Raw genomic sequence first — 24,712 nt, 5'->3', positions numbered from 1 at the left:
TTAATTTGTGTTGTTATACAGCATAAATATTACAAGGTAATAAGCAAAGCACCAGACCCAGATGTCAGGTATGTTTGATTTGCTCTCATATTTGATTAAGTATGCTTCTTTTGACAGAAAATTAGAGATGAGGAAAAGGTGTTTTATTGCATCAGAGCACCAAAAGTGATCTTTGAGACATACAGGTATCTTCTAAAAGTGTCTGATGCCTGTAACTGGAGTTGTGAGCAGCAGGGTACAATACCTCAGTCTACCAGGTAACATTAACAACAACACAGTCACCAAAAATATTATTGGAGATACACATAAACCAGACTGCATATAAAGAGCTCTCTGGCCATCAGTTTGAGTACAGTCTGTGACTTGCTTCTCTTTGTAGATTCCTGCCCATCAGTTAGCATTTCACATCACCGACTGATATAACAAATATATATTTTTTCTTTTACGTAAACATTCTCTCTTCAGTTTCAGTTCAGTTTAACTAAAAAAATAAATAAATAGAACATAAAATGAAAACAGAAAAACAAAATGATCGATAATGGTCTGAAAAATGTAATTTTCAAAGTCACTATGATGTTTTTGCATTATCATTCAGATGATCATTCATGTATTTTGTGGCTTTGTTTCAGGATTCGTATTGTTGATTTCATTCTGCATCACACAAGCATTGATTCAGAGGGTGAGTAACTAATTCACTGTATATATATATATATATATATATATATATATATATATATATATATATATATATATATAAACGCTTCACTGCTTCTTATTCTTAAATAAATAATAATAGAACATTATGCCAAAATATCAATTGTATTTTCCGGAGACTTTCAGCCCAGTGATTGAGTTTTTGAATTTATAAGTTACATCAGCCAGACATTTTGACCAAAATAAATAAATAAATAAATAGGTAAATAAAAATAAAAACAATTTAAGTTCAGGAACTTAAAGCATGTCCATCACAGACAATTAGTATTTATTTAGTAGTTGTGCTTTAATCAATGTACCTCTCTCTTCTGTCAACCCCTCTGTTAGGTGTATCAGAATATCTGCCAGATCTGATAAATAAAAGTGTTTTTGAGACTCACTTCTGCTTACATGAGGTTTGAATTGCTGTTTATTTCCTCTTGCTCACAACCTTTCTGACAACACCTGTCAGTACAGTCCGCACAGCACAGCCATTATATGCAAATGTGTTGATAAGGAAGTCAGAGTATATCCCAGGATGATTATTATGTTTTACATGTTCCAACTTTCAGTTTATATGCAGCTTTAAAATAGGTAAGCATATATAGTTATCTGACATTTTGGTTGTCTACTGAAACTTTACATATCGGTGGTAGTTGATTTGTAGACTTAGTGTTATTTTCCTAAAGTTTTTTTTTCACTTGTTTTAGATTTTAGATGTTTTATATTTCCTAACACAATGCTATACAATCTCATGAAATCACTCGAGATGAGCGTGAGATGAAATGACAGTCGTTGTGTTTTTTTGTAGTTAATGTTAGCATCTGTAAAAGTAGCCTTGGTCTTTTGTCCACTTCAATTTGTAGAAAAAGGAGCAGAAAGAACTGAAAAATAGTTGGGCTCGATGGTCTGCTTGTTTCCGTGGCCAACCTATAACTAACGTCAGGTTGTCTTTCCTTTAATTTTTTTAGTATTACCTATATTTATATTCATTTTATTTCTAATCAGTTATAAATATAAAGTATCTTTAAAGGATTCAGACTCAGACATTCATTTTTAATTTGTACATGTTTTCAGGAACTATCTTGGTGAGAAGGTAGCACTCTACTTCTTGTGGCTGGGCTGGTACACATTTCTATTGATTCCTGCTGCTATAATTGGTCTCATAGTTTTCCTGTATGGTCTGGCCTTCTTCAGTACTAGTCCACTCATGTGAGTAACCTAAATTAAATAAAGACACAAACTGGCAATTTGTAATGCAAAAGATTTGCCACAATCTTAACAGCTAAAAACATGAATGTTGTTGTGATGAAGGTAACTGTAACAGAAATCTCAAAGGTTTAGAACAAAAGTGCAGATCCCTTTATTGAAAGCAATATAATCCTGAGCAAAAACTTGAAACTCCAAAAGAACCAAGACTAAGAACTCACCACACAAAACTCTGTACAGCAAACAATGCAAGACAAAAGACAGGGAGAACATAAGGGCTATATTGAGCTGTTTCAGTGACGTCAATTTCCCCCCATATTTGTAACCATCAGCGGGAGGAAACAGTGGCGGTGAATGGAAAAACACCTGAAAAATGATATCAAGAAAAACATAAAAAATTGCTTTTGATCCATGCCAAGCCCTTGAAAAAGTTAATAATCAGAAAACAGCACAACTATTGCCAAATTGAACTTTCGTGGATATTTAAATGTATTTTATCCACGATTCATCTCCGTACACCGGCGAGTCTGATGTGTGACCGGATCTATACTCACCTTACATGACAGTAACAATCTGATTCAAATAAAGTTGCAGTGATGTATGTCTTTACGCTGGGTGTTTAAAACATGCATGTACTGTATGAAACAACAATGCCCTGCATCATCTACAGTACACACTTTAAGTTTTCTGCCCATTGAAATGGCTCGGCATTCAGGCAGTGGTTTTTTTCTGCAGCCCCAATAGTGCTACCTTGTGGCCCACCAGGTACTAGGGTACAATGATGCTCACTTTTGAATGGAACTTTGCCTCAGCATTTCCAGACACTGATTAAACTGGCAGATAGCTAGATGAATGTTCTCTAAATGGCATATGTATGTGTGTGTGTCTGAGTGCAGCCAGGAGGTGTGCCAAACGGACATAATCATGTGCCCTCTGTGCGATAACAGATGCAAAGTGTGGGAGCTGTCTGACACCTGCATGTATGCAAAGGTACTGTGCTTGTTTATTCAGTTAAAAGATTGTATTAAGTTGAATACACACCACTGATGCTGTCGATTACCACAGAAAATAACTTTTTGTTATTTTCAAATAACAAAAATAACTTTTTGTTATTTTCTATATAAATAAATTTGTATAAATAAAAAATATATAGCTGCAAGTAGTGTTGTCACGATATTAAAACTTCTGTAATCGGTACCGATTGTCACAAATCAGACGAAGGCAGACGAGGAGTGGGGATCTAAAAGCAGCGATGACTTTATTAAATAAAAAGGCAACACAAAAAACACGAAAAAAGGAAACATCCACGAGGGGAAAAGGTAAAACAAAACACGGAGGTATACAAAGGGTTAACCAAACATGGAAGGCTTACAGAATGGGTACCGGGGAATAAACCAAGACAGGAAGCACGAGTAACAAGCGTCAACATACATCAAAGACCGACAGGGGAAAGCAGAAACAAACAGTGTTATATACACAAACACAATGAAGACTAAACGAGACACAGGTGAGAACAATGAAGAGTGCAGGCAGTGAGAGAGGCCAGGAATTGGGGGAATTGCAGTTTATCACACGGACAGTGAGACTCAGGGTGGACAACAGGGAAAACGTGACATGGAACAGGATCGGTGACGGGTGAAACGGAAAACACGGACCAGTCAACACGGAAACATGACATAAACGTGATGGGTGGAACAGAGAACATAGGGCAGACAACACAGGAACGTGACATAGCCCCCGCTCAAAAGGGCCGGATTCCAGACGGTCCTAAAAAAGGAATAGAAAAAATGAGCAAAGGTTCAAAGAGAGGGGGGCTAGACATGGGAGAAAATAGACAAACCAAAGGGGCCACAAGGGACACAGAGACAAACCAAGGATGCACAAGGAACAATTAGGCAGTCCATGGGGCAAGAAGGGAAAGGAGACTGTCCACGGGGGCAATTAGGCAGTCCACGGGGGCACAAAGGGCAGACAGGCAGACCAGGGAGGCCGAGAGGGCAGACTGGCAGACCAGGGAGGCTGAGAGGGCAGGCAAGCAGTCTCTGGGGGTGTGTGAAGGGAACCGGGTCAGGTGGCCTGTGGGGCGTCCACGGGGTAGGGACAGGTTCAGGAGGCCTGGGAGGTGGCCACAGGACAGGGACAGGTTCAGGAGGCCTGGGAGGCGGCCACAAGACTGGAACAGGTCTAGGAGGCCTGGGAGGCGGCCACAAGACTGGAACAGGTCTAGGAGGCATGGGAGGCAGCCTCAGGACAGGGACAGGTCCCGGAGGCGGAGCTGAGAGGGGCTCTGGAGACGAAGCTGAGGGAGGCTCAGGAGGCGGAGCCAAGGGAGGCAGAACCAAGGAAAGCTCTGGGGCCTCAGGAGGCGGAGTCGAGGGAGGCTCAGGAGGTGGAGCCGAGGGAGGCTCGGGAGACGAAGCCGAGGGAGGCCCTGGAGGCTGGGCCGAGGCAGGCCCAGGAGGCGGAGCCGAGGAAGGTTCAGGAGGTGGAGCCGTAGGAGGCTCGGGAGGCGGAGCCATGGAAGGCTCGAGAGGCTTGAGAGGCGGAGCCCTGGAAGGCTCGAGAGGCTTGAGGGGCGGAGCCCTGGAAGGCTCGAGAGGCTTGAGGGGCGGAGCCCTGGAAGGCTCGAGAGGCGGAGCCCTGGAAGGCTCGAGAGGCTTGAGAGGCAGAGCCCTAGGAGGCTCGGGAGGAGGAGCCCTGGGAGGCTCGAGAGGAGGAGCCCTGGGAGGCTCGAGAGACTTGGGAGGCAAACGACAGCCACCTCCCTGACTGACTGGGTAGCGGCCTTAAGTGGTCGTCCAGCTTAAGGGGATAGGAGGGTCGCCAGCTCGGTTGTCACAGTCACTGTCTCGAGTTGATGGCTGTATTTCTGGCCCTGAAATACTTCCTCCTGAGGCTGCCATGTCTTGGTGCAGGTAGACAATACAGCGGTATTACATAAAACATAAGGGAGATCCATGTTCTTGTCAGCTGTATTTCTGATGCGTCGGATTCTCCTTGGGGTCCAGGGCACCACAAATTTGGGTGAGATTTTACAGGGCAGAAGAGGACCTCTTCGCCTCTATGAACAGCGCAATGTCTCCTCTACTTCTCTCTGAGTCACCCCCCCCGATCGTCATGGCACATACATGGCACAGTTACGCCTGTATGCGTTTCCCTCTACTAAGTTCATATTACAGAACCAGCTAACTGCCAGTTTGCTTCAGTTCTGGATTTTCTGTAGGAAGAACTGTCAGCAGGCACTTGCCTCGCCACTGCCAAGTTCTATGTGGCCTCCACTTCGGTTTGCCACGCCTTGGTAGGCGGGGTGCCCTCTAAGAGGCATCCTCTACTCACGTGCTTCATTCGTGAGTCATGCGACTGCGGCCTCCTGCTAAGACTAGGACCTCTTCATAGGACTGAGCAAGTAGCCCTTGAGGGTCTGATTAAGACCCTCCTTTTAAACCTCTAGAGTTAGCGTTTGGTAGACTTCTGACTCAAGATGGTTTTTCTTATGGCAATTACGTCTCTAAGGAGACTTGGGTACCTACAGGCTCTTGTCTCTTTTTGCCGGCCTGTTTAGAGTTTGCCCCAGGTATGACCAAAAGCATTCTTTGCACCCTCGCCCTGACTACCTGCCCAAGGTGCCTTTGGGTGTGGGACGTTACTGCCCGGGCCCACGAGGCTCGCAGTCAAGCTTCGCCAGTAGGTTTTAGGGCACACTCTACCAGAGGGCTCTCCTCCTCTAAAGCCTTGGCTAGAGGTCTCCCTCTGCAGCTAGTTTGTAATGCGGAAGGTTGGTCCTCTCCACACACATTCATTAAATTCTTATAAGTTTGGATGTTCTTGCCACTCCAGGCTCTTATGTCCTTGAGTCAACATCTCAAGCTCATGTCTGAGGCTTCTCACGCTCTTGTGAGCACACTTTACAACCGTAGGGGGTCTGGACAACCACAGTTCGGCGGCGTGGGTATTCTCATTCCCATAGCGCTCTTCAGCGCAGCATCCTAGTGTAGCTTTTTGTAAAGGGAATGTCTCGGGTTACGTATGTAACCCTTGTTCCCTGAAAAAAGCGGAACGAGATGCTGTGCTTTTCTGCCACACTGGGATGCCCCACGACTGCTCTTCAGACTAAATATCTGATGATACACCGGTGACGCATCTATTTATAGCCACTGCGTCAGGTGCGTCCAATGATTACATCGGCAGAGGCTATAAATTCCAGTCAATGTTCATTGACGTGTTGCATACATATTCACAGCTGGTCACAACTGAGATGTGTTCCCAAAGCGCTCTTCAGCGCAGCATCTCGTTCTGCTTTTTTCAGGGAACAAGGGTTACATACGTAAACCCGAGACGTTTCTTTGAACGGCCCATCCAGCCCGTCACCAGGGCCACATTAACATACAGGCTTACTGGGCATAATGTCAACATTTGCAGGAGAACCTGCATGTAAACGCATTCAGAGGGAGAAGGTGATATGAACAAAAGCAACAGCGAAAGCTGTCTGTGTAGCACATGGTCATTGATAAATAACGTTTTGACAAAAAAAGGGTTCCCATTATCACTCCTTGTTTGGACTCCAAAAAACATGTTACTAAATATCCACTCATGTTTTTACAAACTGAGGAACAAGTTGTATATAGAGCTTCAGGTGTATTTAACTCGGAACATTCCTATAACTGTCCACTGACAAATTACTTTTTGTGTTATGTATATACTCACAGGGCACTCAAGATAAACATAATGTAATGTACTGTAATGTAATGTCTTTATGTGCAGGTGAGCCTTCTGTTCGACAATGAGGGCACAGTGGCATTCGCAATGTTCATGGCCGTGTGGGGTGAGTTCAACCACTCTAACCCTCATTTCAGTTGGAATAAGTTGATGTTATAACAGAATTTGATATCTTCTTTCCAGCCACTGTGTTTCTGGAGTTCTGGAAGTGTCACAGATCATCTTTCGTATCTAAATGGAAGGTCATTGACTGGTGTGAGGAGGAGGTAACATCAATTGTTACAGCATTGTTCAGACACGCATATGTAAATTATATTGTTTTTTAATAGAACCTGGACTACAGATTTTTTATTTTCAACAATAAAATGGGGGGAAAATGCCATACACATTCATAGATGGGGGCCCCGAGACAAATCTTGAGACCAGAATATAACCACTGACATTTTCTTCAGAAAATATACAAATCTAGTTGTGTATGTGTTTGAATCATGCAGGAGGAGTTGATTCTCGAAATTGTCAATAACAAACAATGTGAACCCAAGATGCACAAACACTCTTATCTTCGCTCAACTCTAGTGCTGGTTTTAGTTACGCTTATGGTAAGAAGCTTGTATTGATTTTTGCAAAGACCCATTTCCTTATATATATTTTGTCCCTTTTTCACTATCAGGTCCAGCTTTAGAACCAGCACTATTTCATTGAAAAAGGGCTAATATATATAAAGATCATATTCATATTTGTCTATATAACTATGCTGTGATCTGTGCTCTGTTGTGTTGTATTATCAGTTGATGGCCATCATTGGCTTGACTCTTGCATTGGTGGTGTTCAGAGTGATTGCAACTGTACAGTTGGCTGAAAACAGTTCTTGGACATTTATTAAAGAGAACTCACACACAGTTGCCCTGATGCTCGGAGCTGTGTTTCACTATATCACCATTACCATCATGACTCGGGTAAGACTCCATAAAAAACTCCCACTGTTTGTTCAAGGCTTTGTCCACAGTAATATTTTCTGTTGATGTATGTGGTACTAGACAGCCTTTTTTTAAAGTCTCCATTTTCAGTGGAGGAAAAAGTCTTTCCAGTGAGGATGAGAAGTGTAAATGTAGCTAAATTAATGTGTTTTCATTCGAAAATGTATTTGTGTAGATGTGGCATTAGTCATTTGGTTTTAAAGGAGTGATCCAGGTTCAGTACAACTTGGATAGTTGAACCACAAATTAAATCCTGTTAAGATCTAAAAACAGAATCTGTGGCATGCTTTCACTTAACACAGAAACAATATCGACTCATCTCTCAGTTTGTAAAAACAAACAAAAATCATGGTCAGGTTGGTTCTGAGTGCTGGGTTGTGGAGAAGGCAATACACGTCCATGATCTGGTATACTTTACTGGAACTGTACAGCATCACACCTCACGTGACCCAGACACCTGAAGAGACTTTTTTAAATGCTTGAAGTACACTCGAATGCCCGGTTATAATGCTCTTCACCATCATTTGATGAATTACTGCTGCCATTATTGCTACACCATATACACACCAATCACTTTTAAATAAAATTCTGTTGACTGTTGAACACAGACCAATATAGAGCAACATTAATTATGGTATGAAAATAGCACTGAGTTTTGTGAATAAGGCACAATCGATAACGACCTTAATTTAAATTGAACAAAGGCATGTTTGTACAGAACAGAATGACAACCGCTTTATTTTAATATACAAGGCCCATAACTATTTCAGCACATATAACACCTGGTTAAACTAGTTTGTGGGTACTTTGTGAATAAGCATGTGCTTTTTTGTACTGCAATACAGTGCCCACAATTGCCACAACTATGTAATTAATTCACCACACACTGTTTCGAAACTATAACCACAGGACTTACATGTTACATGAGTTTAGATTAGTATGATCAAACAACAAACTAATCTTGTGCTAAGTTAAAATCTTTCAACTATTGTTATTGCCAGTAAAGCACAACACAACGTTCTGGTGCTCAGAGCTCTGAAGCATCGGCCAGAAGACAACAGTTCAAAGAGTTAGTGGACAGGGTGAGTGGGGACCAGAGTGATTTTTACAGTCTTTTTCATCACTTTGGGAGTGTAGATTTCTTGAAGGGAGGCCAGGGGGTAACCAGTAATTCTCTCAGCAGTCCGAACTATCCATTGTAGTCTTCTGATATCCCATTTCATAACCAAACCAGACAGTTATTGAAGTGCAGAGGACAGACACAATGACTGCTAATAGAACTGAATCAGCAGCGCCTGTGGCAGGTTGAACTTCCTCAACTGGCGAAGGAAGTACAACCACTGCTGGGCCTTCAGGTCCTGTGAGATGGTAGTGCCCAGTAACCTGAATGACTCCACTGCTGCCACAGTGTTGTTTAGAATTTTGAGAGGGTCAGAGTTGGGGTGTTCCTCCAAGTCCACAATCATCTTCACCATTTTGAGCGTGTTCAACTCCATGTTGTTTTGACTGCACCAGACAGCCAACTGTTCAACCTCCCTTCTGTATGCAGAATTATCGTCATCTTGGATGAGGCCGATGACAGTGGTGTCATCTGCAAATTTCAGGAGCTTGACAGAGTAGTCCTTGGCGATACAGTCATTTATGTACAGAAAGAAGAGTAGGGGGGAGAACACACATCTCTGGGGGGCACCAGTGCTGATGTGGGAAGAGAGAGTTGGTGTAATTTAGTCTGGACAATACTGGGATGATGGTGTTGAAAGCCAAACTGAAGACCACAAAAAGGATCCTTCCATAAGTCCCCTGTCTGTCCAGATGTTGCAGAATATGATGCAATCCCATGTTGACTGCATCCTTCGCAGACCGGTTTGCTCAATAAGCAAATTGAATGGGATCTAGAATGGGTCCAGTGATGTCGTTTATGTGGGCCATCGCCAGTCTCTCAAATGATTTCATGACCACAGATGTCAGGGCAACGGTCTGTAATCATTAAGTCCTGTGATTTTGGGTTTCTTTGGGACAGGAATGATGATTGATCATTTGAAGCAGCATGGGATTTCACACTGCTCTAGGGATCTATAGAAGATCAGTGTGAAGATGGGGGCCAGCTGGTTAGCACAGGATCTAAGACATGTGGGTAAACATCATCTGGGCCCTGTGCTTTGCTTGTCTTTTGTTTTAAGAAGACACGGCACACCTCTTCTTCACAGATCTTAAGTGAGTAGCAAGAGTGTGGGGGTGTGTGTGTGGGGGGTGTTGGTGTTTGTGTGAAGTGAAAGTCAGAGCGGGTGTGGAATGGGAGATTTGGCCTGTAGACTATAGATTTGAAAATCTACTGTAGAACACAGCTGTTGGTTCCTTATAGTGTTGGGGGAAGGTCGCTTGAAGTTAGTGATAACTTTCAGGCCACTCTACACTGATGCAGGGTCATTAACTGACAAATAGTTTTCAGCTTCTCAGAGTATCTTCTTTTAGCCACTCTGATATATGAGAAGGAATTTTGGTACAGAGAAAAATCTTCCTGAATAAACTAAGGCATGACCAGATGTTCAGCCACATAGAAAAGTAAACCTGTTGCCAAAAGGATAATTCACTTTTTGTGTGAAAATTTTTATATTTAACACAAAAATTTAAGTTGCATGTTTTTGTGATTAAGCATTCAGGTTCAGTTGCCAAAAAGATTCCATTGTAAATCTTTTACTGTACACTAAATTTTTGTTTGTCTTTAAAAACTGAGGGTTTTGAAATAATGTTCTGTCATATTGGCAGTAAACGACAGATGCAGTCCATAAATCTTAAAAGAATAGTTCATCCAGAAATGAAAATTTGCTGATAATTTACTCACCGATTTGTTTCTAAACATAATCAATCGTTTGGGTTCAGAAGAATTTATTTGTTGACTGGAGTCGTTTGGATTATTTTGATGCACCATAAATATGCATTTTGGACCGTCAAAATATGGAGTACATTCACTTGCATTGTTTAAAGGAGGAGGCCTGAAATTAAATCCTAAAAATCTTAAATTCTGTTTTGATGAAGAAAGAAATGTCTAGGTTACTAGTGTTACCCCCGTTCCCTGATGGAGTGAACGAGATGTAGGGGCTTCTTTTGAAAGCCTCGGATACCTCTGAATATGAGAAAAGGCCAATGAAAAATTGGCGTACAGAATTTGCATGTCCCGTCCCCGGACATATGGGTATAAAAGGTGGGGATCGTGAATCTGTTCAGTCAGGTTCTGCACTGAGGAGCCGAAAATAAGGTTCGGCCATTACAGTGGCTTGGTACAGTTTTTTGGCAAGGGGGACACAACGTCTCGTTCCCTCCATTAGGGAACGGGGGTTACACAAGTAACCTAGACATTTCCCTTATGTCATTCACTCGACGTTGTGTCGATTGTAGTGACACAAGGGGTCCGATTAAATAACGGCACTTACACTGAACCGTTACGTCATATGCTGATGCTGGTGCAAGCAAGCTGTTGCGTGCCAAAGCAACAGACTGCACGTAACCTTCCCCAACATCCAACTAAGACGTCATATTGTTTTAATTAGGTTCCCAGCATCTGAACAAGGTTTTCCATTGAGGGGGTGGGAACAAGCGACGTGACAAGCATGGGAGCAGGCCGCGCCAGCCGTATCCTCTTCTCTCTGTAATTTCTCCTCATAAAGTGTTCGATGTGGCTGGGGCCATCTAGCTATAACACACATTGGGGAAGGTGTTCTTTTCCAGCCCTATTCTTTCAGGGGGAAAAAACCCTGTGGAGACCACATCCTGCCCAGGCTGGGGAGGTGAAAATGTTGCAAATACGTCACATGGGCCTGTTACGCCACACATGGAAGTGGCGTGGTGGTAGGTGCTGCCTAATGAGGGAGGAGCTCTACAAATACAGCAACCGGGGCAGCGCGGACTGCCCAAGGGAGACAGGGTCTGCCTGACAGGGGAACCGTACCGTTGAAAATGCATCACAGGGGTTTACCGTGATAACCAGCACCTATGGAGCACCTATTTCTGTACAGAGTTATTAGTACCCATAGTGGGTCCGGTCGGGATTTCTCAAGCCAGAGGGCTGAGGAGGAAGAACATCCAGGGAGTGCGAGTTTGTGGGCTCACCTGGGAGTAAAAGCGCATGTGTTCGCCTCAGTGGAGGGGAAAGGCGCTAGTGCAAGCAGTATACCCGTTTATTTATCCCTAGTTCTACATGCTTGGATCTGACAAAACACGGGACGAAACTGACTCAACCCGGAGATTGTAAAATCTCACAAAGGTATTGGGTGTTGCCCAGGCCGCTGCTCTGCAGATGTCTTCTAAGGAGGTGCCGTTGGTCAGTGCCCACGAGGATGCCACACTCCTTGTAGAGTGTGCTCGAACCCGCAAGGGGGTGGGCACGGCCTGGGTCCGATAGGCCAACCCCTTGGCGTCGACTACCCAGTGGGCAATCTTCTCTTTGGAGACAGCATTCCCTTTCCGCTGTCTGCCAAAGCAAGCAAAGAGCTGCTCAGAGAGTCTAAGGCTCTGTGTGTGGTCCACATAGGTACGCAAAGCACATACCGGACACAGCAACGATAAGGCTGGGTCTGCCTCCTCTCGGGCTGCGCTTGCAGGTTCACTACCTGGTCCCTGAAAGGGGTCATAGGAACCTTGGGCACATAGCCCGGTCGAGGTCTTAGGATGAGCATCTGCCGGACCAAACTCCAGGCAAGTGTTGCTGACAGAGAACACTTGCATGTCTCCAACCCTCTTGATGGAAGCGAGCGCAATCAGGAGGGCCGTCTTCTGGGAGAAGGCACATAGCTCGACTGACTCTAGTGGCTCGAAGGTGGTTCTCTGAAGGCCCGTAAGGACCACAGAGAGATCCCATGAGGGGAACAGGCAAGGCCTGGGAGGATTCAACCTCTGAGCGCCTCTTAGAAACCTGATAATCAAGTCGTGCTTCCCTAGGGACTCACCGTCCACTGCATCGTGGTGGGCCTTTATAGTGGCTACATATACTTTCAAGGTAGAAGGGGACAGCTGGGTCTTCAGATTGGAAAGAACACCAGTTTGCGAACAGACACCACTTTAGGGCATATATCTGCCAGGTAGCGGGTGCTCTGGATGTGTTGATCATGTTGTGAACACTTGGTAGACCACTTAGATCTTCCACATCCCGTTTAGGGGCCAGACGTGGAGGTTCCAGAGGTCTAGCCGTGGATGCCCCGTCCCTGAGAAAGAAGGTTTTTCCTCATGGGAATTGGCCAGGGAGGTGCTGTCGCGAGGAGCATGAGGTCTGAGAGCCAAGTCCTAGTGGGCCAGTAGGGGCCCACTAGAGTGACATGTTCCTCATCCTCCCTGACCTTGCACTGCACCTGTGCAAGTAGGCTCACTGCACATAAGCTGCCCGGGATATGAGTGGTGTGCAGCCGACCTCAGTCGAAACCTTCACAGGGCAAGAAATACAGCCAGCAACTATAGGCAGTTGATGTGCCAAAGTAACCACGGGCCTGTCCAGGAGCCGGCAGTTGCGTGCCCGTTGTACACGGCGCCCCAACCCTGTTTGGAGGCATTTATGGTGACCACGATGTGTCTGGACACCTGCTGTTGGGGGACCCCTGTCTGCAAAAAACAGAGGTCTATCCAAGGATTGAATTATTGATGGCAGAGGGGGGTGAAGACCACACAATATGTGCCATGGCGCCATGCCCATCTTGTTGATGCATCTTCATATGCATCAACCCTAGCGGCGTGACCGCGGCTGAGGATGCCATATGCCCCAGGAGCCTCTGGAACTGTTTTAGAGGGACCTTGGTGCCTATTTTGAATGACGAAAGGCAATTTAGTTTGTGAGGCACGCTATCATTGAGACAAAAGAGATGCTCTGAACCGGGGAGAACTTGCTCTTTTTCCAGTTGACCTGAAGCCCTAAACGGCTGAGGTGCCTGAGCACCTGGTGGGCACACAGTGACTCTCAAAAGTGCTGCGAACCAATCTTGATGCTGAAGGCATGTTAGAATGTGTTTTTGCATGAGCATCTTGAACGGGAGTTTGCGCAGAGCCCGGTTGAGAACTCGCAGGTCCAAGATTGGCCTCATCCCACCTCCTTTATTGTGTACGATGAAGTAATGGCTGTAGAAACCCTTCTCCATCTTGGCTGGAGGGACAGGCTCTATCGCATCCTTTTGTAAAAGGGTTGCGATTTCTGTGTGCAGGGTGCTGGCTTTTTCGGCATGCACGAAGTGGGACGGATGTCGCTGAAATGGGGCGGGAGCCTGGCGAACTGAATTGTGTAGCTGATGGTCCTGGCCAGCCAGCGTGATGGGTTGGAAAGCGTAAGCCACGCGTCTAAGCTCTGTGCGAGGGACACTAAGGGGACGATCGCTTTTGATGTACCTTGTGGGGCATTGCAGCGGCGGGTAGTGTTGTGTCGGGAGCAAAAGTTGTGTCCTGTGACATGTGTGCTAAGAAAAGACTCAAAGCATTTACCTCGCTCCGCATACCCGGCAGGGGGCATGTTAGTGACTGAGGAAGAGGTCCTAGTGAGGCATCCGCTGGACTCGTCAGAACCGGCCAGCCGGGGTTGTGTACGTTGAACAGTCGTGGGTGTGGAGGTGAAGTTTCTACATCCATAGTGCCACTTTGCCTGTAAGAGTTTGATGCCGGGGCGCCGTGAGAACTGCATTTGTGAGCACCGGCTAGGTAAGTCAAGGAGTTAGGAAGCTGCTCTTTTGGGTAACTCAGCCCAGTCAGGGTATGGGAAAAAGTTTCCCTGCTGGCCCCCCACCGGGGATGGAGTGGTCTAGAGTCTCAGGAATGCCTGGGAAACTTTTATGTCCACAAAGGCGTTTGTGAGACGGGGGCGTTGGCTTCCTGCAGGGAGCTCTACAGTGGGGCCGAGAGCTGGGCCCGGGGTGGGGCGGAGCTGCCTGAGCTTTCGCAGCAGCAGGGATACGCCCTCGGCGAACAGATGGAGTATGTGCTCTTGGTTGACGAGGAGATGTGATGTGTTGAATGGTCTCTGTCTGTTTTTCACCGCTGAAAAACGTTGGGCGAAGTCCTCAGCGGCATCACCAAATAGGCTGAGCTGGAAGACGGGGGCGTTGAGAAAGCGAGCTTTGTCAGTATCCTGCATCTCGACCAGGTCCAGCCACAGATGTCATTCCTGGACCACGAGGGTGGCCATTGCCTGTCCAAGTGCCCGTGCTGCGACCTTCATGGCCCGGAGGGCGAGGTCAGGATCGAGCCCGGATGGAAGCAAACGAGCATGCAAACAGTGGGTGGTCTGCGGGGATTTACTCCATCACCAGCCGGGTCGGCCTCAATCCCGTGGGAAGAATGTGCGATGCGGGGGGCGGCTGGAGTGGCGTTCCCTTTAAGGAAGGAAAGCTGCGACCACAACGTTGCCATGGTTACGCTCTCGCAATGAGAACATGAACCATTCACAAACGCTGCCTCAGTGTGATCACAGCCCATACACGTGAGGCTGCATATATGACCGTCTGAAGCAGAGAGATATCTACTGCATCCAGGAACTACACAAAGGCGGAAAGGTATCTTGAAAAAGACGCGTCTTTAAAAAGATGTTCAATGCCAATGTGTATACTCTTTTAGAGGTCTATTTGCTCTTTTAGGAAACGTTGTCGAAGTGCCCAGGGGCGTGGACTGCACTGGCATGCAGAGAAGGGAGAAAGCCAGTGGTAATGCGACGTAGGATCCAACAGCAATGCTCTTAGAGGTGAGTGGAACAGTAGTGAATGTCTCAGCTCGCTGATCACACAACCGCTCGGCTCCGAAGAAAGAATCTGACTAAACAGATGCACGGTCCCCGATTTTATAACCGTATGTCCGGGGGCGGGACATGCAAATTCTGTTTGCCAATTTTTTATTGGCCTTTTATCATATTCAGAGGTATCCAAGGCTCTCGAAAGAAGCGCCTTGTGTCACTAAAATCGACACCGAAAACGAGCAATACAGAGGAGAACAACAATTATTTAAGCTAAATGATTTTCAGGCTCAGCTTGTGCAGTTATTGGCTGTCATAACAACTCAAAGTAGTTAATGATATCAACATAACAAACCTTGGACCATCTACACACTCAGGTGAGACGCTGTCTATAAAAAATGGTCATCTCGTCTCTGTGAAGTATCGCCATGTTTTTTAAACATTTTTACAAATGTAATAGCTTAAACATTACATTACCCACTAAGAATGCCAATGCAAGTGAAAACACCAGAGACAGGAAATTGAAAACAGTTGAATCGTGGAACACATCCGGTGGATTGCCAATTTTACAACTTTGTTACCATGACGATGTAATGTCAACAAACTCTAAAGTGACTTTAAAAATGACAATGTAAACAACTTAAAGCTCAAATAATACACAAGTTTTAACAGAAGAATTAGTATAAGTGCTTTTATAAAATTGTAAGCTTCACATTTCTGCCTTTAAACATTGGCCTCATTCACTTTTATTGTAAGTGGCTCACTGTAACCTCGATTGTTCCTGTTTAAAAGAAAAAGAGGGATAAGTCAAAATTTACTTCTGCGGTAATCAACATTATGCCACAAATACTGTTGATTGAGCTTAACTTGTATTGAACCCGGAACATTCCTTTAATTCTTTAATCTTCTAAAGTTAAATTAATCTTTAATTAATCTTAATCTTTAGTTCTACTGAACATAGAACAACAATTATCCAAATCTTTCCGAATCTGGTATTTCTTTTAAACCAGTAGTAATTCTGGAGGTTTTTGTCTTGATAAAAACAAGTATAACTATATGTGTTTATCTGATGCAGGTAAATTGTGAAGTAGCCATGAAGCTCAGTAAAATAGGTCAGTGGAACAGGGTTTGTCGATGTAATTATTAGACATTTTGTTTGAACCACATTTGTTCATTATATGAAACAATTCTCAAGACAATGCTAAATTTTTGCTCTCAGAGAATAATTTGTCCCATGCTGACACTGAACGGAGCTTCACGGTGAAGATGTTTACATTCCAGTTCTTCACACTCTTCTCCTCTCTCATCTACACAGCGTTCTTTCTGGGAAGGTAGTGTATACACACAATTACTTTGTAGCTATTTCATTCATATAATATTTTAACACTCAAGCTACATTGAGTGGCTTGTAACCCGGTGCTGGTATCACAGATGTTGTAGATTTAGACCCCAGAAGGAATAATTCACTGACAAGCACTAACTACTGACACTGTACCTCTGAGGTGCTTTCACACTAGCACTGTTGGTGTCAAACTAGTAGTTTTTTGGTGTGCAAAACTGGGGGGATTACTCAAGATTCAAGTTACCATATTTTCCAGAATATAAATCATGTTTTTTTTTCATCCTCTGAAAGGTCCTGCAACCTAATTTATACTTATTTGATGTCGGCCGGTCAAATACACTGCACACCAGAAAACATATGCTTACACACAAACAGATGAAAACATCATTAATAGAGATAGTAGTAGCATTTTAAAGAAGCCTATACAAAACATTTTTACTTTAGAAAGCAGCCAGTTTAAAAATTGTGTCCATCATAACATTATTGTCCTAACAAACTCTAGACCGCTGACAAACGCAACTCTTCTCATGCCCATAAAATGATGCTTCATCACACTCATAGTAAAAACATTAAAATCAAATCAACCAAATCAAATCACTTTATTGTCACAGTAGGTGAAACAGCAGGTGAAAGACTTGTGTGCAGTTCATTCAGTCAGTGAACTGTTAGTAACTTTTTATTTGTATACAGCATAGAGTTACATTTGTTGTTAATGTATTGTTTTTTTTCCCTAAAACATAAAAATAACTTGGAAAAAAAATGTCACACACCATTACTTAAAGCACTCTCGATAAAAACAAGCCCAAAAACATTGTGATGCTGAGCCCTGTCCTAATGCCTGCCACAAAATCTGTCAGTGAAATTTATACACATGTACTTATTTGTGTTTTTGTTTTTTTCTCAAATAACATAATTTTTACCTGGTGCGACTTAATATGCAGGTGCGACTTTATTTGCGGAAAATACTGTACTCATGGTTAAGATTACTTAAGATTCAGATTACGCAATATTCAGATTACTCAAGAAGATTCATAAACGTCATGGATAACGTCAGGGATAGTGACATGGCAAGTATGCTCGAACAGGGGGAGCGGGGGTGGGGGGGGGGGGAGGAGTTGTGGTACGGCTTGGGTGTGATAGGATAGGGAGATAGTATCAACAACCCAATGAGATAATGTTGTTTGCTGTTTGGAGATGACGTTCCCTTTCTGCCGTCCGCCAAAGCAGACAAAGAGTTGCTCAGAGCATCTAGAGCCCTGCGTGCGGTCCACATAGATACGCAAAGCATGTACAGGACACAGCAACGGAGAGGCTGGGTCTGCCTCCTTCCAGGGTAGCTTCACTTTCAGGTTCACAACCTAAACCCTGAAGCTTGGGCACATAGCCCGGTCACAGTCTTAGGATGAGGTGAGCATCTGCCGGACCGAACTCCAGGCAAGTGTTGCTGACAGAGAACGCTTGCAGGTCCCCAACCCTCTTGATGGAAGCGAGCGCGATCAGGAGGGCTGTCTTCAAGGAGAGGGCTTTGAGCTCAACTGAATCAAGCGGCTCGAAGGGGGTCTCTGAAGACCAGAGAGGACCACTGAGAGATCCCAGGATGGGAACAGGCTTGGCTGGGAAGGGTTCAACCTCCGGGCTCCTCTTAAGGAACCTGATAATCAAGTCATGCTTACAAAGGGACTTGCTGTCCATTGCATCATGGTGGGCTGCGATAGCAGCAACATACACCTTCAAGGTTGAGGGGGACAGCTCCCACCTCTCCTGCAGGAATGAAGCACTGACTGAACTGCGCATCTCTGCGGGTCTTCAGATCTGGAAGAGCACCAATTTGTGAACAGATGCCACTTGAGGGCGTAAAGCTGCCTGGGGAGCTCTGGCTTGGGTGATCGTGTCTACTACTGCAGGTGGTAGACCACTTAAGTCTTCCACATCACATCCAGGGGCCAGACATGGAGGTTCCAGAGGTCTGGGCCCCGTCCCTGAGAAAGAAGGTCTTTCCTAAGGGGAATTTGCCAGTGAGGTGCTGTCGTGAGAAGCTTGAGATCCGATAACCAGTTCTGAATGGGCCAGTAAGGAGCCACTAAGGTGACTTGTTCCTCGTCCTCACTGACCTTGCACAGCACCAGTGCAAGAAGGATTATTGGGGGAAATGTGTACTTGCGCTGCCACTGGGGCCAGCTGTGTGCCAGCGCGTTTGTGCCGCAAGGGGCTTCCATTAGGTGTACCAGAGCGGGCAGAGGGAGTTTTCTTGGGAGGCAAAGAGATCTATTTGTGCCCTGCCGAAGCAGTCCCTGATCAGCAGGATCACATGGGGGTGGAGCCTCTTCTCTCCGCTGAGTGAGACCTGTTGTAGCAGCGCGTCCGCCGTCATGTTGCAGTCTCCCAGGATGTGAGTGGCAAGCAGCGACCTGAGTCGTGGCTGACTCCAAAGGAGGAGATGGCGGGCGAGCTGTGACGTGATGGGAGCGTACGCTCCCTTGGCGATTTATGTACGCTACCGTTGCAGTGCTGTCTGAATGGATCAAGACGTGCTTGCACCGAATCAGTTGGAGAAACTGATTCGAAACTGATCAGTTGGTGAGAAACCACCGCAAGGCAAGGAGTACAGCCAACAACTTGAGGCAGTTGATGTGCTAACACAGTCGGGGCCCTGTCCATGAGCCAGCAGCTGCGTGCCTGTTGCACACAGTGCCTCAGCCCGTTGAGAGGCATCTGTGGTGACTCCTGTCCACAGAAAACAGAGGTCTGTCCAAGGGTTGAAAGTTTCTTACGGCAGAAAGGGGTGATTAACACACAGTATGTGCCGCTGCGCCATGCCCATCTCGGGACTCGAGTGTGAAGCCAGTGCTGAAGCGGTCTCATATGCATCAACCCGAGCGGCATGGCCGAGGATGCCATATGCCCCAGGAGCCTCTGGAACTGTTTGAGAGGAACCGCTGTGACTGGCTTGAAGCAATCGAGGCACCTGAGCACTGACTGCAGTTGTGAGGCGTGCTGACATTGAGACTGAGTCTAACTCCAAACCGTGAAAAGAGATGCTCTGAACAGGAGAGAGCTTGCTTTTTTCCCAGTTGACCTGAAGCCCCAAACTGCTGAGGTGCGCAAGCACCTGGTCCCTTTGGGCACATAGTAACTCTTGAGAGTGTGCTAGGATGAGCCAGTCATCGAGGTAATCGAGTATGCGGATGCCCACTTCCCGTAGCGGGGCAAGGGCTGGCTCTGCGACCTTGGTGAAGACGCGAGGGGACAGGGATGGGCCGAAGGGGAGGACCTTGTACTGATACGCCTGACCTTCGGACGCGAGCGTAGGGAGGGTCGACGCCGAGGCAGAATGGAGACGTGAAGTACGCATCCTTCAGGTCTACCACTGCAAACCAATCTAATGCAAACACAGGTTATAATTTGTTTCTGCGTGAGCATTCTGAACAGGTGTATGTGTAAAGTCCGGTTGAGAACTTGCAGGTCCAAGATTGCCCGCAATCTTATAAACCACTGCTAAATGAAAAGCAGAGAAATATTGAAATCATGCTCAGCGACATTAGCCTAGATGGTACATCTGTGAACAGTTCTGGTGCTAAGGAAAGGTCTTCATGTGAAAGAAACTGAATGCAGTTCAAGGGAGGGGGCAGGCTCCTTAAGCAAGCTGTGATTGGTTTCCCCATCGGATATGGTGTCAATGGTGCTCCCATAGTCTGTCACGCCTTACATTTTTGAATGAGAATCCACAACTCACCCAAAAATTGTGGAACATATTCTGATTGAAAAGTGCCAGGACAAAAGCAGTCTTGTCCCTATTTTTCAGGCAGTCTAAGATTTGTGAAAGACAAACGTTTTATTCTAAATGAAGAGTAAAGAAATATTGGAGCATTGAAGCATTACTTTATGTTGTAGGATAAATGGTCACCCAGGAGGATATAAGAGGATATTAGGAAGATGGAGACTGGAGGAGGTTTGTCCATTATTATTTTCTCTACTGGATGCTATAAATACATTCATTATTAAATTGTGTTTTACTCCCTGTCCTTCTAATGCAATATTTTACCTTTTCAATTCAGTGTCACCCAAGTGGCTGTCTCACAGACTTGTTCATCCAGATGTCTATAATTATGGTACTTAAACAGACCTTCAACAATATCTTTGAATATTCTGGTCCGTAAGTGGAACTTTTAAATTTTTTATTTATTTACATAATTTGGTCTGTATAAGTGCCTTTTCTCATTTAATACCAGAGTTGGAATTCAAAACCCGGTTCTGAAGAACCAAATAATTTATGATTTATTTTTCTAAATGGAACTGGAACCAAATGAATTTCATGAATTTTCAGTTACATTAATGGTTCTTGAATGTCTGCAGTTCCCTTTACAAAAAGCTTCACTACGATACTGCGCTGCTAAGCGCTACGGGGAACAACTCTAGCTGTGAACCGAGCTGAAATAGTGTGTGTAACACGTCAATGAACACTGACCGGAATTTATAATCTGATGTAATCATTAGATGCACCTGCGGCCAGGCTATAAATGGATACGTCACCAGGTGTTGTCAGAAACTCTTTTTTCAGAGCGATTCTGTTTCTGTGTGTTTGAAAAACCCTGTCAAAACTTTCTTTCCTCTGTTAGGAGTTAGAATCAGTTAGGCAGTGTGCAGTGAACGTTGTTCTCTAAAGAGAGAATGACTGAAAGCCGCAAACGTTGCATGTTCCCCTCTTCTCGCTCTATAGCTGAAGACGACACACATCAGTTTTTGCTCTGTTTGTTTGGGGGTAAGAGCACGCTGCTCTCGCGTTGCAGCAGGGTGGGTGCGAGCACTGCGATTTGCTTTAACAGGAAGAGTGCATCGTGCTCGCCTCGCTTGCTTCCGGGAGTCAGCACTTACGAAAAAAATTAAATAAATATCGTTCGTGGGGCTCTTGCATGGATTTGGCTGAGGAGCAAGAGACGGGTTGATCCCTTTCTCTCATTCTCTCCCCAAACCCAGCTGGTCCTTCACATGATCTCGAAGCGCGTTCCGATGCTTCTTCGGATCATGAGGTGGATCGCGATTCTCTTCCCGCCTCCGAGCTTTCCGTCCGCGAAAAAAATCTACGGAGGAATTGCTCAATGTTGTTACTCGTGCGGTTGCCAGATTGGACTGGCCACGCGAAAAAGAGACCCCCAAACGCTCCATATTAGGGGATAGATTTTATCTTCCAGTCTAAGAAAGGGAACGCCTCATAGGTCCCTTCCCTTCTTTGATAACCTCCATGAAGAGCTTTTTAGCTCATGGAGAACCTCTAAAAAAAAAAAAAAAAAAAAAATATATATATATATATATATATATATATATATATATATATATATATATTCTTCCCGTGTTCACATACCCTCGGCGTCATTATATTCGACTATCATGGGTGCTGAGGCACGGGGTATTCAGTATGCCGCCCGGTCGAAGAGGCGGCTTGCGGTCTCTGCCGGGCTCGGCATCGTCACTTAAGAAGCCCTCTCTTCCCTCAAAGCCTTGTAGGACAACCTCCACTTTAGTGGGAAGGGCTTATCAAGCAGCAGGTCAGGCTGGTGCTGCTCTGCACACTATGCTGTTTTACAGGCATACCAGGCTGACCTCCTGGACGACCTGAGTGTGGGTTTTGCACTTGACGAGCAAGCCTCAGACCCGCCTCGGTCCTGACTGAAGGGAGGCTCAAAAGCAAATCGTGGCAAGTCGTGCTCCTCCTCCCAGGGATTGGGGACAGTCTCGCCGCCCTCGCCAGCCCCCGAAGCAAGACCTCAGGACTATAAATTCTAGTAAGAGAAAACCCTGACGGTCTTGCGCCTAGATTAGGGGTAGCTCCCTCGGGATGGGGCGCGTGCTTCACTTCACCCCTCCCGGTACCCCCTCGAAGCCCCTCCATTCCCGCCACCTCTTGGTGTTTCGGGTTGCAGAGGCTTCCGTCAAAATTTGGTGTTTTCGCTGTTCCTGCATTTTATAAAGGACGCGAAACACTCGAAAACCCCTCAACAGGAAGTGTTAAAATACACTCACCTAAAGGATTATTAGGAACACCTGTTCAGTTTCTCATTAAACAAAAAGCTGAGAAAAAGGCATTTCTATCTACATTTTGAGCTACATTCTCAAAACTCCACTTACGTTTAAGACGATCGCAGTCTGTTTCTTTGATCAAAGAGTTGCGTACTCTTTCAAAACATGCGTCGTGGTCTTTCTTACCGTATTCCACCTAAAACACGGATACCAGGAAAATTCCGTGTTTGGCGGAAGCTTTTTCATAAAACCCGGAAAATTCCGTGTTTGGAAGGGAAAGAGTTAATATAATTATCATTTAATTATTTTTAAACCATTAAAATCAAATTTTGTCTAAATTACACAATGATGATTAATCGACTTTATGGACGTTGCAGTTTTTGTCGTCTGTTAATGCTGATGTTCTGTGAAGCTGCTTTGAAACGATGTGTGTTGTGAAAGGCGCTATACAAATAAAATTGAATTGAATTAATGTAATTATCTAATCAACCAATCACATGGCAGTTGCTTCAATGCATTTAGGGGTGTGGTCCTGGTCAAGACAATCTCCTGAACTCCAAACTGAATGTCAGAATGGGAAAGAAAGGTGATTTAAGCAATTTTGAGCGTGGCATGGTTGTTGGTGTCAGACGGGCCGGTCTGAGTATTTCACAATCTGCTCAGTTACTGGGATTTTCACGCACAACCATTTCTAGGGTTTACAAAGAATGGTGTGAAAAGGGAAAAACATCCAGTATGCGGCAGTCCTGTAGCCTTGTTGATGCTAGAGGTCAGAGGAGAATGGGCCGACTGATTCAAGCTTATAGAAGAGCAACTTTGCCTGAAATAACCACTCGTTACAACCGAGGTATGCAGCAAAGCATTTGTGAAGCCACAACACGCACAACCTTGAGGCAGATGGGTTACAACAGCAGAAGACCCCACCGGGTACCACTCATCTCCACTACAAATAGGAAAAAGAGGCTACAATTTGCAAGAGCTCACCAAAATTGGACAGTTGAAGACTGGAAAAATGTTGCCTGGTCTGATGAGTCTCGATTTCTGTTGAGACATTCAGATGGTAGAGTCAGAATTTGGTGTAAACAGAATGAGAACATGGATCCATCATGCCTTGTTACCACTGTGCAGGCTGGTGGTGGTGGTGTAATGGTGTGGGGGATGTTTTCTTGGCACACTTTAGGCCCCTTAGTGCCAATTGGGCATCGTTTAAATGCCACGGCCTACCTGAGCATTGTTTCTGACCATGTCCATCCCTTTATGGCCACCATGTACCCATCCTCTGATGGCTACTTCCAGCAGGATAATGCACCATGTCACAAAGCTCGAATCATTTCAAATTGGTTTCTTGAACATGACAATGAGTTCACTGTACTAAAATGGCCCCCACAGTCACCAGATCTCAACCCAATAGAGCATCTTTGGGATGTGGTGGAACGGGAGCTTCGTGCCCTGGATGTGCATCCCACAAATCTCCATCAACTGCAAGATGCTATCCTATCAATATGGGCCAACATTTCTAAAGAATGCTTTCAGCACCTTGTTGAATCAATGCCACGTAGAATTAAGGCAGTTCTGAAGGCGAAGGGGGGTCAAACACAGTATTAGTCTTATGCCCTTGAGTCGACATCTCAGCTCATGCCTGAACAAGTTTGTGATGCGGAAGGCTGGTCCTCTCCGCTCACATTCATCAGTTTTTTTTACAAGTTTGTGTTGCAATAGGGTTCTCTTTGCACACATTCATCGAACTTTATGGGTTAGATGCTTTGCTACTCCGGGCTCTTATGCCCTTGAGTCGACATCTCAAGCTCATGTCTGAGACCTCTCGCGTTTTTGTGAGTACACTGCACAACCGTAGGGGTCCCGACAGCCCCAAGTGCGGCGGCGTTGGTATTGCGTTCCTCGTAGCGCTTAGCAGCGCAGCATCGTAGTGAAGCTTTTTGTAAAGGGAACGTCTCGGGTTACATGTGTAACCCTTGTTCCCTGAAAAAAGCGGAACGAGCTGCTGCGCTGCTTTGCCGCACTGGGACGTCCCAGGACTGCTCTTCAAAAAGAAGTATCTGACGACAC

General features: G+C 45.3%; 1 protein-coding gene across 2 annotated transcripts in view; it reads left to right on the top strand.

Annotated features, from left to right (window-relative positions):
* The window catches only part of LOC127640117 (anoctamin-9), a 43,001-nt gene that overhangs the window by 5,154 nt on the left and 13,135 nt on the right, over positions 1-24,712 (top strand). For both annotated transcript variants that reach the window (XM_052122520.1, XM_052122521.1), the window contains exons 4-17: positions 118-257; positions 630-679; positions 1,042-1,109; positions 1,560-1,639; positions 1,771-1,905; positions 2,799-2,892; positions 6,664-6,724; positions 6,802-6,884; positions 7,113-7,217; positions 7,407-7,574; positions 16,364-16,400; positions 16,508-16,619; positions 20,522-20,579; positions 20,686-20,783. In XM_052122520.1, coding sequence (XP_051978480.1) covers positions 118-257; positions 630-679; positions 1,042-1,109; positions 1,560-1,639; positions 1,771-1,905; positions 2,799-2,892; positions 6,664-6,724; positions 6,802-6,884; positions 7,113-7,217; positions 7,407-7,574; positions 16,364-16,400; positions 16,508-16,619; positions 20,522-20,579; positions 20,686-20,783 — 1,289 coding nt within the window. The remainder of the gene's footprint in view (positions 1-117; positions 258-629; positions 680-1,041; positions 1,110-1,559; positions 1,640-1,770; positions 1,906-2,798; positions 2,893-6,663; positions 6,725-6,801; positions 6,885-7,112; positions 7,218-7,406; positions 7,575-16,363; positions 16,401-16,507; positions 16,620-20,521; positions 20,580-20,685; positions 20,784-24,712) is intronic.

Source organism: Xyrauchen texanus, chromosome 49, assembly GCF_025860055.1.
Source record: "Xyrauchen texanus isolate HMW12.3.18 chromosome 49, RBS_HiC_50CHRs, whole genome shotgun sequence".
Classification (NCBI taxonomy): domain Eukaryota; kingdom Metazoa; phylum Chordata; class Actinopteri; order Cypriniformes; family Catostomidae; genus Xyrauchen; species Xyrauchen texanus.
This window is presented reverse-complemented; position numbering and strand designations above follow the sequence as displayed.